At 48.4% G+C, this 20,565-nt stretch overlaps 1 protein-coding gene across 4 annotated transcripts; it reads left to right on the top strand.

Annotated features, from left to right (window-relative positions):
- The first annotated feature begins 332 nt into the window (after nt 1–332).
- mbd5 (methyl-CpG binding domain protein 5) lies at nt 333–20,565 on the top strand. 4 transcript variants are annotated; one of them, XM_086041526.1, is made up of 10 exons: nt 390–539; nt 2,571–2,816; nt 2,932–3,102; nt 6,148–6,250; nt 9,325–9,499; nt 9,681–12,029; nt 16,424–16,608; nt 16,689–17,801; nt 18,783–18,856; nt 18,962–20,565. In XM_086041526.1, the coding sequence occupies exons 3-10, from the start codon at nt 2,993–2,995 to the stop codon at nt 19,188–19,190; spliced, it is 4,338 nt and encodes a 1,445-aa protein (XP_085897652.1). In that variant the 5' UTR covers nt 390–539; nt 2,571–2,816; nt 2,932–2,992; the 3' UTR covers nt 19,191–20,565. The 4 variants fall into 4 exon arrangements, with proteins under 4 accessions (XP_085897658.1, XP_085897652.1, XP_085897666.1 ...); XM_086041540.1 differs by having other exon boundaries at nt 2,571–3,102; nt 18,962–19,037; nt 19,128–20,565; XM_086041532.1 differs by having other exon boundaries at nt 333–443; nt 2,571–3,102.

Raw genomic sequence — 20,565 nt, 5'->3', positions numbered from 1 at the left:
TTAAATGGCAAATATGTGTTTCAACAGGTCATCGAGTTGGTTACTATGCTTTGAGATTAGTTCATTCCCCCTTTGTGACTACTGTAATATTTATTGTATGTATGAGCCTTACATGATTATATTACACATGTATCGTGATTCCCAATACAATTGCTATTATATTTATGAGATCATTTTGTGTATTATTATTATTGTTATTATTATTGTTATTATTATTATTATTGTTATTATTATTATTATTATTATGATTATTATTATTATATTCTTAGGAAGGGTATTCAATCAATTTAGTCAGATAGATGGCTAGCTGATGGCGTGTTGGGGGAGCATCACCTCTTCTCTGTGCTGGCCGTCGCCAGCACGCATGCGCAGTCGGGCTCTCCATCATTTCCAAGATCCCAGTGTTGGAGAACCAGCAGAGGCAGATAGAACAGAACTAATGGGTAGGTTGCCTTTTCTCCCAACCTTAAGATCAGAAAGAGCCCTCGCTTGGACTATTCGCTCTTCTATGGCCACTGTGCATTCACTGCGGGACTCGGGTAAGAACGAAGTGTACCGTGGGGACGTGTTTGACGAGGGCATTGAACCGCTGTAGCTGAAAGCGTCTCTTGTGTGTCTGCAGACGCAAAGGCTTTGCACGGCTAGCTAATGGCAGCTAGTCGGGCCTAGCCGTGGCCTTGCGTTGGCCCCTCGGCTCCAAAGCCGTCGCGGGCCAGGCTACGCTCCTCTTCGACATTTTCACGTCGGAATATAGCACAGGCGTCTCCCCGCTCCACCCCGGCGACGGCTCGCTGAACGCAGGCGTCGTGGACGTTGTCCACTTGGGCCACGGTGCGTTTTGGTTCCATCGAGCTATCGCTGGGCTAACGGCGGCTAGACAGCTGACGCTTGGCATGCTAACCCCCAGCTAGCCCCAGTAGTGACCACTGCATCGGAGACGAGCCTGCTCGTGTTTTGTTGACACCGTCACTTGCTCCGACTGTGGCGTTGGCTCCTTAAGCGATCATTGTACCGCGACGCAATTCAGAGAATCACACACCGTGCATAGGATGTTCTTGGCAGCACCTGGCTGGCTAATGCTAAATTGCTAAGTGGGAACTCTTTGGTCCCAATTGTTGGTGAACGAAAGACATTTGGGCTTCGTTCACCTGCTGGCGGACAGTTGACTGCTCGAGTTGCCTCTCACTCTCGCGTTTGCGTTAGCCTCGCCTCGCTAAAGGTGAGCTCTGTACTGCGATGATCGCCTTATCACTTTGCTTGCTCAAATGACTTGTCAGGATAATGAGCAGCTCACTGACAACATTAAACTAGCAAACACCTTTATTTCACTGTGCTTGCTTAACCTTGGCCACCGAGGCCACACACGAGAAGAAGTGATGACGTCTCTAGGGCCCATAATGTGTAGAAAATTGAATTTTGAGGTCGGGCTGCAGCTATTGAATATTTTAGGCATCAAGTATCTTCGGAATTTTCAAACAGCTTAACTGAAAATAATATTTTTGCTTGGTTAAAGAGCAATCATGAATGGACAATACAAAATAAGACATTTCGCTCACTAATGATTGGCCAATTGGTTTCATCTATTTTATTTTATTTTTTTTAGACAATCAACCGTTTTTATTCAGTTAAAATCTTTGCTCTTTCAACCCGCCATGCTCAATAGCTGTGGCTATCCTGTAATGGTCCTTCCAAGATACATTTGTCAGCCGAAAAAGACAAAAAATAATGAGCTAATTTGCATTACTTTGACTAAAATGACATAATAGTACAGAAGGTTCATGACTGTGCGTTTATGGTGTTTACCTGACGGGAATAATACTAATATCCCTCATAAGATATTGATGTTTTGCTGCGTTCAAAGTCAAATCAAGACACCTGCTGTACATTGCAGCGAATGTATCCATCACCCAAGAGTGGACCACTCTTTCTTGTTCCACCACACAATGCTTTCTGCGAGAAGTGATCAACTACAAACTGCTCTGTTAACTTTACCATGTTTTTATTGTCATCTTTTTCACTCTACAGCTATTAAACGCTATCCTTTAACATATTCCAAATATCCTTCAACTCTGATAGACCTGTTACGATCATTTTTGTTGCATTCGACATACTCTGAATAGTTTCGCCCCTATTTTTTGAGTCCCAGGTGGCACCCCTCTTTAAGTGTACAATTCAGAGAGTTGTTGAGTGAGCGTATTTTCTCTGACATGAATGATAACAAAATCATTTTGATTGTTTTCTTCATTGAATAGTGGTGCTTTCTCTGATCACCGGCTGCCACGCTTACTGCTACATTTCTTACCAGCACAAGGCCCCCCCCTCCCCTCTTGTGTAGTTGTATTGCTGGCTTTGCTGCCAGCCAGCCGCTCCACTTATGAGTCAGCAGCACCAGCGGTTGCGGGGATGCTTTGTCACTCACAGACTCAAACAAGCAGCTCGCTATAGCAGGCCGAAAACATTTCCTGCAGACTGTTTGCCCCCCCCCCCCTCCTCCAAATACAAGATCATATGATTACATATGTTACATTTCCACTTTGTCTAATTGATGTACACTTGTTCGACCCGTACAGGAACCGTGGGAATACCACTACCCAGCTGCCTCTGGGAAGCAACATGTTGAACTCGGCCCGCTTGTTCATCTGACACAAAGGACAAATGGTACCAAAAATTTAAGGTGCAGGTGTGCGTGTGTGGGGGGCCGTGTCGAGCGCGCCCGTTCCTGATCATCTTTCCGAGTGGGATGGCTCTGAAGGACAAGAGGCAGTAATGGAGGTCTGTGTGGCAATCGACACTGCAACCATGAAGCAGCTAAAAGGGTAGGGTCAACCTACCCGACCGTCGCCACCCCCCGCCGCCCCAGCCCACCCTCAAGAGTCCTCTACTGTAGCCACCCTGCTGACTATTGGAAGACAAAGATGGCGTGCGTTGCAGAGACGGTGGTGGATGTCTGACAGAAGTACCTCTGAGGTGTGAGCGCAAATCCAGTTGAGCAATGAATGGCGGAAAGGAGTGTGAGGCGGGTGATGAGAGGCAGGCCGTCCCTGTCCAAGTCCCCATTGGCTGGCAGCGCAAGAGGGAGCATGGCGGCATCCTGTATGTCAGGTAGGAACAGCATGCATCCTCAAGGGAAAGTTGCCTTACACACCATATAACACCTGATCAACATCGTGCATGTGGTATTACAAATGCATCCATGTTTCTGAATGATTTCAATACTGTATTTGAAGGAATACCATTACAATGGCATGAAATAGTAAATAGCACTTGAGTGCTGGTCGCTCATTGTTTGACACGACGTCGTCATGGCCTTGCTAAGCTTTCACAATGTAGGCCACGTCATAATGTTTGTAATCAATAAGTGGCAGGATACCTCCTGGTGGCAAGAAAATGATTGATGACCACTGACCTGAACTGAAATACTATGACAAAAACGTGTTGTGTTTGGGGTAGCGGCATCCGATATCCCCATAATTGTATTTTTTAATGTTTTTGATTTTTTTTTGGGGGGGGGGGGGGGGATATTTCAACTTATTTATTTCAAAATAAATAAAGCAGGACCTGTGAGGTAGGAGGACAAAGGTATCCATTTCTAAAGGGACAACCTGGGAACCAAAACTCCATTGTCTGTTTTGTGGAAGGTATTTTCTCTCAGGTATGTCGAAAGTGATTGAATGGCTTGTCTTTGACTGTGTCCAAATTCGTCTGCTGCGTCTTCCAAAGGACCTTCGAATAAACCGTGGCGACTTTGGACAGGCCTTTAGTTTATTTGAGCTCATCCACGCGTGTCCGTTTGGAGTGGAAACGCAAATTCGGATTCTGTCACTCGGGAATTTTCACAGCCGGCCAATCAGCAGCCAGCGTCAGGCGGGGGCGGGACTTTACTGCGCGTACTGCCATGCTATTGCCGTTGACAAATGAGGCAGCGTAGAAGAAGGGCGGAGCATCGTAGGCTAGGAAAGTGTGCTTTAAAGCAGCCTTGGCTCAGGACCGTCTCCATGGAAACGAAGGCCAAATTTGAAGGCTGCATTTGAAGGCCGACTGAAATTGAACAACGTCGTGCGGTTGAGGCGCACCGGACGTTACGTCATATGGCCATCAAATTCGGCCTTTGGAGGACAAACGTGGACACAGCCTTCGAGTACTTGAGCACAACACAATAGCGTGACTGTTAGCTAATGTCAGCCCTACAGCTCGCTGTGCATTCCACCATCAAAAGAGCACCTCTGTGCCAACACAAGCAAATTAAGTAGCCCGTCCTTCAATAATCATGTTAACTATGTCAGATTTTTCCACCGCCTTTTTGAATCAACTTACCCGTTCAAATGTACATTACAGACGACGTTCCGTCCCTGCAAAGCAATTGGCGTCACGAAATATCTTTTATTTTTACAACTGACGCGACACTTTCAAACTACAAGGCTAACGCCATTCAATCCATTCAGCCCGTTTATTCAATTGCGCTGCCTATCAAATGACATGTAAGTTTTGTATTTTTTTAACTTGTGGTGGGATGGAAGAACGCTTGCGTCATTTCCCAACTGGGCGTTTGTGTGACGTCATGTATAAATGATGCAAACCGTAAAGATTTGACAGTGCCAGCAGTCACCTAACGCTACAAATGTGGCAGCTAGTTTACAAGCCACAGTCACAATCACTTTGCTTTGTCTTTTCAAATAAAATCCCCTAAATCGTTACCGGAGAAAACAGACCTGGGGTCTACATGGGGCTTCCAGGCCACAAGCCAGAAAGCAAGCTGTGGGTTCAATTCCCACTGACAAGTGCTTTCCTTTTTTTTCAATTGTCTTATTATTGATCATGTTACAGCACTTATTGCTCTCTACCAACACACCAAACTTGTAGTCTGTATTTTCTTTCAATATTGTCAAGGTTTGAGGTCTTGCCACCTGGTATCGGTTGCACGATTACCGCACTGAGGGACAAGACAAGACAAGTGAGGCCAAGTTGTATACAGCTCCTGTTTTGTACTGATAATGTTTTCCAGAAGCAAACTTGTCTATGTTCCTTTGAAAGATATGTTACTAGAGCCCTCTTCAACCCACAGGTGGGGGAGACCTCTCCATTGGGTTAGGGAAAAATGTCCAATTTTTCCTCAGTGAATGGCCTCCACTCTAGTAGACACCCTACTTCAAGTTATCAACAGCTCCTCCACATTTCTCCTCACACAAAAAAAATGCACTAGAAAAGAGAGAGCCGTTCATATTTTTTTGACTGTCATGTAACTATTTTAGGATAACAAAATATTAGACACAGCACAGCTCTTGTATTGGTTGATATTGTCAAATATATAATTAGAGTCATTAATTGTCGGGGAGAAAAAGTACAAAAAGGAATTTGGGCAAATAAAGAAATTCCCTTCTGCCTTTCAGTTAATAAAAAAATTATGATCAATCGTTACTTTTATTACTACTACGACATATTCTTGTGAGATCATTTGATTGTTGTGTGGTGTATTCAGCATCCACATTTTCTTGAGGCGGGTGGTGAACGTTGTTTTTTTTTTTTATTGTAATTTTTTTTTGCTGCAACCTGAAGACCGCAGCTCTCCAGTTTTGAGCACATCTGAATCCAGTCATAATCCACTCAGCTGCCACTGATGGTGTCGGCCTGACGGTTGTGTCGCTGGCAGGCCTCATGTCGTCTTGAACACGCTGTTTCGCTCATCATAATGAGCGAAACAGTTGGCCAGCGTCAAGTTTATTTTTAGTGCTGGAAAGAATCCCGTCTGCATCTTTGACCGTGGCCTGAAACTGTCACTATGCGCATGCACACACATTGACTCGTGTTTTTGTATGTTGCATATATGCGGTTGAATAAAAATCACAGCCCAACTCGTTTGAGTTAAAGCGTTGGATTGCTCCATTCGCAGTTTTGGATGCACAAATGCAAACATGCCAATGTAACACAACAGATGTAAATAGGAACGCTCATTGTCTTGGTGATTTTTTTTTTTCTCCCCCCCCCCCTTCTTCCCAGTTAAGTATTTCACTCACAGTCAAGTCTTGTTCTGTGCAGAAATAGAAAACCTTGAATGCAAATCATTTTCATTGAATTTTCAAATTTTCTGAACGGTGTGTTCTGAATATAGCATGTATGTTTCATTTCTTATTTTTTTTGTACTGCGTGCAGTCCCAGTGGCTCAGTGCTCTCCAGTTTGGATCAGGTGAAGAACTACCTTCTAACAGATGGAACCTGCAAATGTGGTCTGGAATGCCCACTCATCCTCCACAAGGTAATTTACTGCAACCTCTTATGCAATATTACGTTAGAAATATGCAAATCACTGGAATGCATCCAGCATTTGAAAGCTATGTGTGTGGTGTCATAACTGCTAGAATATGTGTTTGGATAATTTTCTGATGCTTCAATTGGAAAAGGTAAGAATCTAATACAGGCAGTCCTCGAATTACGACGTACGCGACCTACGATGTTTCGACTTTATGACGCCCGTGCCTCCTCCTCCATCTTGTCCCCGGCACCATAGTGACTACGTTTACATGCAGTCAATATTCGGGTTGAAGTCAAAATTCCGATTTCTGAAGCATTCTGAAAATCCCGTTTACATGATTGAGCGGACAGAGCTGCTCCTGCATTTGAATGAGCCACTGTGTACGGCGACGCACAGCGTCGTGACTCAAACCGATGTCATTTCCGCTTGTTACTTTCAACAGTCAATAAAACACTTGACATTCATGTCACTCACCACACGAATGAAGCTGCCGGTTTCCTCCTCGCTCCAAAAGTGTGCTTTTGTGTTGCGTCTCTGAGCTCGTTTACCTCTGCTTGTGTATTTGCGATGGATTTTGCGCCAAACAAGGCATTTCCGCATACAAGCACTTCTTGTACTACAAAGACCGGCATTCCTTGCGGTTGAGCCATGAGCATGCGCAGAGCGTCTCGATCGTGTCTGTTAGCGCACCGGTAGTATCGTTGCCAATTTCGCCCTCCTCTCCTCCTTCTCTATCCACTTCTCAGCAGTAATGCTAAGTACAGCATCTTCTGTTTTTTATTTTAATGTATTTTCATTTTTTATACAAAGTATTTTGACGTAAATTTAAACTTGAACGATGAAATCCGTTATATGCGGAAATTTGTGTTACATCGCCAGTGTAGGAACGGAACTCGTTCGTAAAATGAGGACTCCCTGTACACATAAAAATCCAATCAATTTTGCACCTTTGTGAAATTCAGGGGTGCACATAACTGGTGCGCATTATAGGCTGACATTTATCCCGCGGGTCCCCGGAATCCCATGGGATGGTAGTCAACTTTACTTTAATCACGGGACTGTACAGGATAAAAAGTGGACTGAAGTTAGCCAAAAGAACTGCACGGCCCACAGGGCAATGGTGCTTCCTGTTGCATGGAATTAGGGTCAATGATCCATCAGTTAGGCTCACAGAATTGGCAGGGAAATCACAAGTGAGTAAACTGAAAAATTTAGTCTTTATTTTATTTTATTTTTATTTTTTTTTTATATAGCTGACCTCCAAAATGTTAGCTGTACGGAAGTGGCAGTCATTGTGAACGGGAGCAGGATGGGATGGGAGTTGATTTCAGGAGACAGGATGGGGAAGGTTTTGGTCATATCTAGGCCTGCACGATATGTCGTTTGAACATCGCAATTGCGATGTGCGCATGCGTGATCGTCACATCGTAAGACGTGCGATGTTTTAACTTTTTTTTTTTTTTCTTAGAACAAGCAAACTTTTGTTTTGCTTCATAAAAGCAGCAAGCTACTCCGTGCTCTTACACAGCCTGTCTCGCTCACGCCCTCCCTCCTGCCAATCAGTCACCGGCCCCTCCCCCTCCACTCTCACAGCCGCTGCTGTCTGCTCTGAGACGACATGGAGGAGGAGGAGACGACGGCAGAAGCGGCAGTGGATTTAGTCAACATCCGAAATATGAAAGTATTTTGCCTATAAAAAGGAAGATTCGGAACAAAAAAAACATCCTTTGCCAACAGTGTCTCACCGACCGTTGTTGCTGCACTCGCCATCACAAGCCCCTGTATGAGCAGTTCAAACTAAGAAGTGGGACCCGAGGTGAAACTTCATCCGCTCAAAAAACAATCACAGACGCCTTTGCCAGCATAACTCCTCACGATAAGAAGTCCAAACAGCACCGAAAAATCACGGATGCAATATGTTTTACATACCGTTTTAGTTATGGTTATATTTTTGTAAAACAACTCGGGCGCTAGTACACCTGCTTTTGAATTTTTAAATATTTTATAGTTTAGTTTAAAGATGTTTATAACTCTGCTTCTGCTTTAGAGGTTTTTTATTTTCTTCTATTTTTTGAAATGACTCAAGGGACTGGTGCACCTGCTATTTTTTTGTTTTGTTTTGTTTAAAATGTTTAATATTTTGCTGCTGTTTACATTGAAGTGTGAAACGCAATGTTAAATAATCTATTATGTTACAGAGACATGGCCTCCGTGATCCCTTTTTTTACAGCAATCCTTAGTCTGGATTAAACGATATTATATGAATACAATGATGCCATGGCGAGTTAAACAAATGATTCCCAAACAAATCTATTCAAGTCATCTGGTGAAAATTCTTCTACTTTAAATATCGCAATATATATCGCAAACCCCCCCAAAAATCGCAATGTCATTTTTTTCCAATATCGTGCAGCCTAGTCACATCGTGGTTTCGTCCAGAACGGGACAGGATTTTTTTCTGTGGGAGTGGGATGGGACAGGAGTGAAAATCTTCTTTTAGTCATCTGAAGCAGTTCAGTTATCAGCACGTCGTGTGTTAGATGAACTGACTTTATGAACACAAAACAAGACAGCCCTCTTCTCTACTCATCCTCAGTCGCCGAGGCAAACCAATTTATTCACATTTCTGAGATTTAAAGATGCTCAAAATGCTTCTTAATACTCCCGCGGGCGACATCCGCGAGCCGGGGCAAACTGTACTTCACCGTTCGCAATGAGTGCAAATGACTACCTGCTTATTTATTGTTTCATCTGTATTTTTGAAGAATATGAATTCCCCACCCACAGGGCTTGACTCTTGACACACGCACGCGTCCCCTCTGCTGCTCACTGCACTGCACTGAGCGGGATTATGCACGGCCGGTCATTCTGCGCATGCGTCAAATATTTTGATGGCATCAATTAACAAGATTACAAAACGTAATTACCGCCGGATAATGCGATACGTTTGACAAGCACTACCGCAAATAAACTGAAAAACATCAAGCACCACACCAGCGGAATATTCCTCTCTCCTCAAAGAAATGTATGTATGGATTGATTGAATTGATCCCCGAGTCAGCATTCTCATTGGTCAGGTGTTCAACTTTGACCCGGGGGCGATGGTCAAGCAGAGGACAGCGGAGGATGTGAAATCGGACGAGGACGTCACCAAACTTTGCATTCACAAGAGGAAACTTCTGGCGGTGGCTACGCTGCACAAGAGCATGGAGAGTCACCCTCCCCTCACGCTAACAACAAGTCCTGTCGGAGGTACGTCTCGACTCTCGAGCATGGGAAGGTTTCTCCGGAGAGAGAGGACGCACAGCCGGCTTCTCGGAGGTCCTCTCGCTCATCGAAAAAGAGTCCAAACATGCGGCGTCGGTCACTTTGTCTGTTTTGTGCCAAGATGTCAGCATGACATCCAATTGACTGTGCTTTGTTTGGCTTGAAGGTACGTCGTCCGTGGTTGTGTCGCATTCCGCGAGTCATCGAGCAATAAGGACGAAATGCCACGATGCGCTGCCCAACGCTGCCGGCCCCGACTGCATCAATGCGTACAAGATGGCGATGGCAGCCGGCCACCAGCAGCTGATGTTTCCGCCTCAGGAGCTCGGCGGAGGCCAGCAGCCAGATCTCTGCGCCGGCTACTCCAGGCCGCAGAGGTTGCCCGGCAGTGATCCGGGCCCCAAATCCCCATACCGGGTTGGCTACGGAGGCATGTTGAGCCCACCCATCTCCAACGCTAAACATTGTGGCGATGGCTCCCAGTCCCCCTGTACGGACACTCTGGCTAGCCCAGACGGCTTTCAAAGAACCAATCCTTGTGCATTTACAGGCGCTGGCAGTCCCAGCTCGGCTTCCATCCACGGCAACTCCAGGATGCCTCTTTCTCCACCTGGCATGATGCTCCACGGCTCCCCTGTGAGCCAAGCGGCCTGTGCCATGACGAGAAGGACTAGCACACCGCTCTCCCCCACAGCCACTGCCAAAAGCCCCGTCATGAACAATATGCCGCGTGGAAACTTCCCCTACGGTATGGACATGCCCGCTGCAGCCTTCCACCACAAGGCACAGCCTCCTGTGCATCCCGTACCGCCGCCGCCGCCGCCGCTGCCGCTGCCGCTGCCGCCGCCACCACCTGCTCCTTCTGTGCCACCCTCCTGTGTCCTGCAGAAAAGGCAGTTGACATCTGAAAAGGACCCCTTGGGTATCCTGGACCCGATCCCCAGCAAGCCTCTTAGCCAGCCCCCAGCCAACACCCCAAACTTCCAGCCTAACATCCACACTCAGGTATCAATGATGAATGTAAACATCCCCCCTCCTGCCATTGTCCCCTTGCCAAGTAACTTACCTTTGCCCACGGTCAAGCCCGGGCCTGTGGGCCACGGTGGCCAAGTTCCAAGGACTCAACAGAGTGGTGCCGCGTCCTCCGTGTCGCCATCCCCGGTCACCTCCCCAGTTCACATGGCGGGATCGGCCCTTGGACGAGTGGAAGCTTCGCCCCATCGCTCGCGCTCCTCTTCGACCTCTTCTGACCACGGGAACTTTGCCGTGCCGTCGGGGCACCAGGCTCCGTGCGGCACCCTGAAGGTCCCCCCTCGATCCCCCAGGTCGGCCATGGGCTCTCCCAGGCCGGCCCTGCCCTCCAGCCCCTCCGCCAACAAAACGGACTCGCTCCACCAGTACAGAGATCCGCAGCTGCTTTCGTCCGTCGGCGCCCTTCAGCACAACAACGCCACATACTCACCCACCTCCTCGTCCTCCTCTTCCTCTTTGCCCGCACCTAGCGCTTCCCAGAAGGGCCAGGCAGGACTGCTGAGGATGCCGCTAAACCAGATTCTCAACCAACAGAATGCCGCCTCCTTCCCGGCCAGCAGCCTCCTGTCAGCAGCGGCCAAAGCACAGCTAGCACATCAAAACAAACACAGCACTACTGGTGCGGCTGCCGCCGGTCTCGCGGGCGCCGGAGCAAACGGAGGGGGCGGCGGTCACCCCGGCATGGAAGGACACAGCACTTTAAACTCTATGCTCCCGCCAAACTTCACCATGCTGCTCAACTGCCCCGAGGGTCAGAGCGGTCGAGCGGCTCTGCGGGACAAGCTGATGGCTCAGCAGAGGGACCCCGTGCGCAAACGAAAGCAATCATCAGGTAGCGCGTCCGTCAACCACCACGACAACAGTAACATGGTCTACAACGCGCTGAACAAAGCGAGCATGGGCGGAGCCCAAATGGCAGCTCCCGGCGCAGAGCAGATGCGTAAGGTCAGCCGTCTTGGGAACCTCCCAGCCAACACCTCCATGGCCCAACTGCTGCAGTCCATGAGCGGCCAGAGCCCCCACAACATCGGCGGCAACAGCCACCACCCTGGCCTCAGCCCAGGCCCTTCTCCTCAAGGAGGTGCTCAGCTCCACTACAGTGACTCCGCCTCCAAGGTCCCCGGCGGCCCCCAGCAGAACCTCATGAGCCAACAGAGGCTGAGGCTCCAAGTCGATGGCATGCAGCGCTGTCCGAATACGGACGCCGCGGGAGGTCACTTGGGCTCGCGGCCAGCTCAGTTCCCTGACGTGATGGCCCAGATGAAGGCCTCCACCTTGAGTAACTGCGGGCCTCGCGCTCCCGCGAGCGCACTGCTAGGCCCCGACGGCAGGCCACCGGGACGCCCGCACGCCAATCCCCCGCCGCTATCCCATTCTGGGCCTCGCCCCTCGCAGCACAACCTCCATCACAGTGTAGGGCAGGCCAACATGGCGGTCATGCCGGGCGGAGACGGAGGCTGCGCCAAGAACATGTCGGACGCAGGTGAGAAGCGACAATCTCAAGCTGTGATCTTTCGTCACATCGCAGCGGTGTTTGTGTCTTGGCTTGCTGACGTAACAATTTAACCACAACCGGCGCAAGCGTGTGACTGTAGACTTGCCGTCTGTCGTCGTTCCACAAGTCCACTCCCCGTTTTCATCATAATCCGCCAGCGGCGTCAATGTGTTTGTCGGTTTGCGAGCCAAAACCAAACCAAAGGATTTAGCGGTGTCATTCAGGCTCCGCCAGTCATTCTGAGCTAACGAGTCGGCCCAACATCAGTTGGGGCTACTTGTTTGTCAGTCAGTCAGTCAGTGTGTCTCTTGGTTGGTCTTTGCATGCTTGTTGACCAGCACTCGACGGTATAAAAAGATGGACGTAAAAGCCGCATCATGCTTTAAGGAAAATGGCCCACATAGGCCACCCCATCGAGCTTCTTGTAGCGGGTCGCTATAGCAACGATAGACCCTGACTAGGGAGCAGAGTGAAGCCTTTGACGAGGGTTTGAAGCATACTGTTTGTATGAGGTAGCGTGCGCAACACTGACAACTTGAGCTTGTGCTTACATCTTTTGAATCTCTTCGATTGTTTTGACGGGACCGATTTATTTATTTATTTTTTCCGACCGCTGTAGAAGTGAACGTACTCATTGTGCACCTTGTGCTTGTCCTTGTACGCTTTATATTGGAAATGTGGTATAATCTGAGTTTTGCTGTCGGACGTGCTTGGTCACCTATTCTCACTATGCCAGTCAAGTAATTGAAATTCAGGTGGTCCTTTTGGGGTCAGGATATAATGTCGTTTGTTACATGTAGGGGGCATGTTAAAGGCTTATGGGGAGTGCATTGCACAAAGTGGACATCTGCATATTAATTGACCCTTTAAATCTTATTATACTTTTACCCATCGAAGGCGAACGCGTTAATTCATTAACAAAATTGAATTCCCTGCACGACAACCTCCGCAAAAAAGACAAAAATTGTTTAACCAAATGGTGCATATATATCTGCTGCAGACGGTTCAGATGAGTCATGATGCCACCGTTCAAGAGCATTGAAAGCTCTTTGCAACTAGCTTTTTAGCATTAGCCTCTGTAGCCATCTGTGTCTCAGTCATCAGCAAATACCCCAAAGAACTGGGGGTGGGGGGTTACAATGAACGTTGTAAACCCCCAGCCACAGACACCCCGCCACCTAGCTGACCAGCCCACATCCCCCCAGCAGGCGAAAATCACACTGGCTGACCCCCAACCACCCCCAACCCCCACCCCACCCCCCAAGCAAACTCTACCGACAAGCTTCCTGGCAGCGGACAGCACCACCAATCATCACTCGGTTTCCATGGTAACATCCCCCGGCAACAGCCGTCACTATATCATAGCAGTGGCGGAGGAAGGGGGAAGGGGGTCGGCCGTGTCGTTGCTCCTAGCGTCGGGAAGGAAGAAAAGAGGAGGGGAAAAAAAAAAAAAAAGAACACACACAGCTGCCCTTCAGCTACGCGGTATCATACCAGCTGCTCTCTCGCCACCGCACACACGCTTGTCTGCTTCGGCTTTGTCTGCGGAACACTGCTGCTCCGTTGGCTTCATTTACAAATGCCTGATGCTTTTTTTTTTTCCCCTCCCCCCCAAATGCTTACTAGTTGTACTGGACAATTAGCCATCACGGACTCGTCCAGAAATAATTCAAAATAGGACTGGTGTTCAGCGATATTAGTCAACAAACACACGACACGGTGCAGAAAGAACAAAAAGATGGGAGTTTCTATGTGCAACTTTCACCTTTTGTGTTCTTCAACTAGATTGTCTCCCGGCCCGTTTGTCTCAAGGCGACGTCCTGTGGACCGACCGGGTAAAGCCTCTCTCATATTGAGTGTGCAGCAAGCAAGCGTCAGCAAATGTACAACATTTTATTTAAAGCACCGCTGTGTCATATGTCAGTTTTTGTTGATTATGGCGGCGCCATGTGGACAAAAGCGGTAGTGTTCTGACAAAAGTCAACCACATTCCATGTGCTTCAGCGCGTAGTGTTGAAATCCTGAGCTCTCGCTGGCTTGCAAGTTGGACTGAATGCCATTTCTATTTCCAGTGGCTGAGTGAAAGATGAATGGCAATGAGCTAATGAATCTAATTTTGTTCAAACAATACTTTTTGTTTTGTTTTGGGGCTTCTGCCGTGACACCAGTAATATCGCGTAGACGTTCGAATTGACTTCTGTCCTTATAGCGAAAGGAGGAAGTGAGTGCCGTAAAGCAATTGAGGACATCTGTATTTTTTTGGGGGTGTGCCAGGGTTGCTCCCATCCTCCTCAAAGTTGCCTATTGCCAGTAAAATTGATACAGACCCCTCTAGGGCATGACAAAAGTCCCATTCAACTACTTGTAAGTCAATGTTTCATCGAAGGAGTTGTGAAAACATTTTATTACGGTCGAATTCTTGCCCAGTGCTGCTTTAACACAAAAGAATGACAGTCACATAACCAGCTTTTAGTTAAAAACAAATAATTACATCCATAACTAGACAAAACAATGTGATCAAACACACATGGACCATTTGCTGTATTTCCTCTCAGTGCAAAAATGAAACCCAGGAACCTTTTGTGTGCGTCTGCAACTCTTCAGCTGTACGGCAAATTTAGCGTGCACGCTGCACACACACACACACACACAGGCAGAATACAATACAATACAATTTTATTTATACAGCTAGAGCTGTCACAAAGCACTTTACAAACAATACAATAAATAGAACAAAAACAATAAAAGGCTGTGATACATGTATGTAGCGTCAGTTGAAAAAGGCACTTGGCTTTGGCTCAAAATAACATCATGTATGCAAATTCACATCCAGGATTTTTTCGCTGTTGCTCTTGTCACAAATGCATTTGGACATTCTCGTGCTTTCCATCACAAAGAAAAGTTGATCGTTGAATATTATCGCCAGTAGTTCACAGACTCTTTAGTAAAATGCACGACGGCAAGGTGCTCAGCTGAGACGGCAAGTAAGTTAGCGAAGGCTTTTGCTTTTCAGTGCATAAGCAGACCGACTTATGCCCTCGTCAGACTACACGAATGTAGTCCGACTTTGGGCCGACAGACGTGTCGTGTCGCAGGCAAACGTAGTGTTGTTGTCGTTTTCAGAGGTGGGAAATCCAGGTCCAGAAAGTCAAAAGCCTGCCACATCTTGTCTTGAGCCACAGGCGCTTCGAATCCACTGAGCTCGTTTAGCTGCCGGTTGAGTGGAAGCACCTGCGGCTCAAGCCGAACCGTGGCAGGCTTTTGACTTTCCGGACCTCTGGTCGGTTTGAGTTGTCTTGGCGCTTCGTAGCCTGTGCAGTGTGACATGCTCAACGATTGGTCGTTTGGCATCTGTGACGCTTCACGACCACCTCCGCGAAAGTCTGGCATGTCAGAAATGTTGCACGTCTTGCCGCGTATTGTGACTTGTCTTACGTCAGCCTTCCATCGGTTCTTCGGCATTGGCCACTAGCAAGACGAAGTCGTCCCACTACTTATGACGAGCGACTGTCGGGGATGTGGGGCGCACAAACAAACAAGCACGGTGTCATTAACTCATTCGCTGCCAGACATTTTCAGACCCTCTTTTACACTCAGGTTTGAAAAAAAAATACATCTAAGTTCCTGGGATTGAATGGCTGGACTGTAAAAAGACAAGAAAATTCGTCAGTGGCTGTGAATGATTTAAACGCATTTGTTACCTCAAGTTCTTTTTGGAGGATACGCAGTCTGTGCTGCCCCCTCCCCACCATCCAGGAACGGGTCCGTAGTCTTTTTTTTTTTTTTTTTTTTGCCTTTTCTGAACTTCTGAACAACGCGCATGCGCACAACAACGCCTCCATTGACATGACTGACAGCTGCTTGTCCCGCCTCCGCGATGGGCCTGCGCCGGTGGACAGAATCCTGACTGAAGCACGCGACGATTGGGCGGGGTCTGATCGGTGACGGAATTGTAGTGTGACGTCCCGTCCGGTCCAACACACAGAACGATATCATCTTTTAGTCTGACAGGGCGACAAAAAAGTGGCACAGTCTGAGAAGGCCTTCACACGTTCCAAGTACGCTCTCTCGTCTTTATAAACAACTACCTACCTTGTCCTCTCGTTGTATGTCTTGTGTGAGCCGTATCCGAGTTTGTCTGTTGATGTATCCGCTGCCAAGGATGTCAAATCATCTTTCCTCAGTCCAGCAAAGTCTTACAAAATATCACTCGGTTTAGCTCGGATGAACCGATGTCGTTGTCTTCTCGGCGTTTCTGCCTTAATCGTTTCCTATGACCGACCCTGCTTTCCTGCATGTTGCGTCCAGCGCACTGCCGGAAAGCAGCGTGGCCTTTGCCCGCCATGTCTGACGTGTGCTACGCGGTCCTCGTTACTCGGCAGGAACCCCGCCTTCCCTCGGCCTTCAGCCTCACGTCAACAGCGGCAGAGGACGGCTGTACAAGCACCAGGGCGGGGCCCCCCTTCCCGCCTACCAGGCTCAGCAGCACTTCCCCGACAAGCCGCCTTACGCGGACGGCGGCAATGGCAACGTTGACTCCATGGTTTGCCTCTACCAGACTTACCAGGTGGGATGACTGGTTTGCTTTTGAGGGCTGCGCCAACCTGCGCAGGCGTTCCGTGCTAAATATGCTTTTGCGATTTACAGCAGGGGATGATGCCACACCCCCAGTTCAGCGAGGGGCAGCCACACCAGGGCGAAGTCTTGCGGGCCGGAACGCCCGGCTCCGACAGGGCCCCGCCCGGCAGAGGCTCGGAGTCTGTGGATGCCATCTACAGGGCTGTGGTGGACGCCGCCAGTAAGGGGATGCAAGTGACCATCACCACCACAGTAAGTGGGAGCACACAGTCCGGCCCCGTGCCTGCCCTCAGCGCCATGAGTGCCTTCACTGCCTCCATCGGGGAGCCCGTCAACCTCCCCCAGGTGGTCAGTGCGGTTGTGCGCGGGGAAGGCGAGCTTTTGCCCCAGCCAGCCAGGACCAGGCAGGTGAGGCCAATGGAAGGTCAAAAGAACACGGATGCGGGCAAGGGCACTCCGGAGGCCGGCGACTACTTCCGCTCGCCCGGCCGTGGAACTCCAAGGGGGCAGTGGGACGGGGAAGTCCATCGCGGCGGCGGCGGCGGCTTCGATGCGCACGGCAACAGCGGCGTCTGGGGTGGGGAGGAGTTCCTGGAGTGCTCCACCCAGGTTCGCAGCAGCCCCCGCATGGAGCGCCGCACGCCCCCCTGCTCCACCAACGGCTCCAATGACCACAGTGTGGCCTCGGCTCACGGCAAGAGCTTCCTTGACGACGGCTACCGCTTCAACAACTGCAGCCGGACACCCTCCAACTACAAGGAGCGTCTGGAGCAGACGGTGGAGCGTTGCGCTCACATGAACGGCACCGCCCCGCTCTTCAACAGCCGGGCTTACGGAGAGGTTCTCGGGCCCCCCCGGCAGGAACCGACGGCTGACGACCAGTCTCCCAGCTCCTCGACCAGCCTCGAGGGGCCGCTAGCCAGCGCCAAAGATTACAGCCACTACAACGGCCACTTCAACGGCATGGCGCCCAGCCCCTCGGACACCAAGAGCCTGAGCAGCGAGGAGGACCTGCGGCAGCCCGACTCGCCTTCCTCAGAGCTGCTCCACTACCGGTCCAGGACCTTCAACATGGGAGAGCTGGTGTGGGGCCAGCTGAAGGGCTTCCCCCCTTGGCCGGCCAAGCTGGCCGGGGATGAGCAGGTGCACGGTGCTGCCGTGCAACTGCGAGATCAGGCCAAGGTGAGACAACTGCTCTGCCACAGATTTCGCACATCGCCGCTTTTCGCTTTGCTCACATATGTGAAGCCCTTTGAGACTCTCCTGTGATTAAGGGCTAGATAAATACATTTGACTTGACTTGACTCACCGCACACAAGATCAACAAAGTTGGAACTCGCGGACGCGACACGAGTTAGCAGCGACACATATTGGCTCTTTTAGCCAATCAAGGTAGATGGAAACAAAGCTTTTCGGCTAGTCAAAAGCATGCAAAAGTGAGACAGTGGCCTCAGGTTTGACGCATTATGGAGAACGTTTCTTTTCAGACAAAAGCTTTCAACTGGCACAGCGTGTTCCGCAGACTTCAACGGTACTGTGAGAACTTCCGCTTCTGCTTTTGTATGTACAGTGCATAGGCAAAGTCTACACACCCCTGTTCGAATGGCAGGTTTTTGTGATGTGGAAAAAAAACGCATTTAGTCCGGCAACGGTGAGGCGTCCATGCCGTGATGAGTCGTTCGTTTCGAATATTGCCCGGCGGGGGCGGGGGGTGCTAGTGGTAGTTTGTCGAAGTTGGTCATTGCAAACGCTAACGGTAGCCCATTTCAAATGATAGGCGGACCGGCCTATAGGCGATTACTCATTGGTCTGGACGGACAAAACGGCAGATAAGCAGACGGCAATAAACAAACTGTGAATTTTGAGTAAAATGCCCAGCTCGATGTGCTTACCCTCTCAATTTTTTTTTCTTTCTTTTCTTTTCCAATTGCTACAGCAAAATTGAACTGGATGTCATTTTCTTGAATCAGAAAAACCTGGTGTTTGAACAGGGGTGTGTAGACTTTTACTCTACACTGTATGTCTATGATGAGAGACTGCTCAAAATCCTCTTATGTAATTCAGATCATGTGAATTGCGGATGGGAGTCATTTTTAGTCCGTTGACTCACGGATGGGAGGAGCCGTAGGACAAACGATGACGTGTGGTCTTGTGTCCACCCAGGTTGAGCCCGAGAAGCTGAAAACTTTAACACACGACTTGGAGGCACTTGACCGCGCTGCCAAAAGAGGCTTGAAGTAAGCAGCATCGCCGCGACCTCCCGCAGCCGCGCAACATCAAACGAGAACGCGTCCCGCTAGACGGAATGTCAATGAAGTCGTTCGTAAATGTTTGTTTACCAGGCCGGGGAAACTGAATAATCACTTGGAAGCTGCTATCCACGAGGCCATGAGCGAGCTGGACAAAATGTCGGCCACGGTGAGCCCAGCGGCCGAGTTGTTGCCTGTTTTGCGGGGTGCTCCCGTCTTTCTCTGTTCTCGGTCACGTTCTTGCTCTCCCTGCCGCCAGATCCCGTCAAGAGATAGACAGGCCAAGATGCCCAAGCCCAAGAGGAGGAAGATCTCCAGATAGCAATGAATGTGTCATCCTTCTCCTCCTCCTCCTCCTCCTCATCATCATCGTCATGCTGCCGTCTGAGCTGTCCCAGGTGCTACACAATGACGCTGCGTGTCCCCTCGCTGCGCCGCGACGTCATCATTGACTTGACTTGCTGACTTTTGAGGTGCTGGAACGTCCAATCACCATTTTTACTGTCGTACAAAGAAAGAAATGGAAAGAACCGTCAAAAAGGTTGCAATTTGTCTACAGCTTACTGAAGTAACTATTTTTTTCTAGGATAAGACAATTAAAAAAGACAAAAAAAATAATAATAAAGAAGCTATGAGCGTTACCTTACATATTTAAGACAAATAGACAGTCCAAATATTTCTGATACATTTTCATGATGTAAATAGGCAATCCTGAAATGTCATATTATTAAGAAATGTATGTAAATATTGTAAGATGTACTGTACAAGCGTACCTAATGCACATTTTATCTTTTGTTGTACAAAAACAAAGCAGAAGTGTACCAATGTCTTGGTTTCTATTCAGACGTGCGTTTGCATCGGACCGCACGTGCGCGATAAAAACACAAACGGCTTTTATATGACAAGCACTACGACCGTTGCTTTGAGTTTGCTTTTGTACACCGGCCGTGGACAAAGTTCTGTTTCTTCATACCTGAAAGTGTTCATGGAAAAAAAAAAAAAATACAGAATGAACTTTACCAGCAGAAAGTGTTCAGCCTTTCCGCAAATGCGAATGTTGCTAAAGCTTCTTCACAAAGCAGAATCATCATCATCATCATCATCATCATCAACATCATCATCATCGTCGCCGTCGTCATCATCGTGACCGGTCTTGCACTTCCAGAGTTTCATGACTTGAAAATTTGGGGATTTCTCTACTTTGATGTTTGAGGTCACAATTGCTTTTTTTTGTGTGTGGATTGTTGCGTTTTGTCCAAACTTGTCATTCAAATGTCATTGTTTTTTTTCCCTACGTTAATGATGATCAAAATTAACACTCAAGGGGTGAGAGATTCTCACATTTTGGGGCCTTGTATTCCGTTTTCCTCAGTTTGCTTGTTGTAAATTATTCCTGTACAGTTCTTCATATTTATTTTAAGCTTTACAAATACCCTAGATGGCAATAACACTACCAAGAGTTAAAAACTCAAGCCTTATATGTGTATATGTATGTTGTTGTTTTTGTTTTTTACAGAAGACTAGATCACATATTCATTCTTAAGGTCCCCTTTTTTATTTAAGAAGTGAGCTTAACAGAAGACACTTTGTCAACAAGGCTACTTGTTTTTGTCCCATAATGTTTTATTTATGAAAATGCTTATGTGAGAAAGGAGGAGGACGCTGTCCACGTTGGTAATAAATGTCGTTTTACACTA

This window comes from Filicampus tigris, chromosome 1, assembly GCF_054856515.1.
Source record: "Filicampus tigris isolate MCC_2025a chromosome 1, RoL_Ftig_1.0, whole genome shotgun sequence".
Taxonomy (NCBI): Eukaryota; Metazoa; Chordata; class Actinopteri; order Syngnathiformes; family Syngnathidae; genus Filicampus; species Filicampus tigris.
Note: the sequence above shows the minus strand (reverse complement) of the source record. Positions and strands in the feature narration are given on the sequence as shown.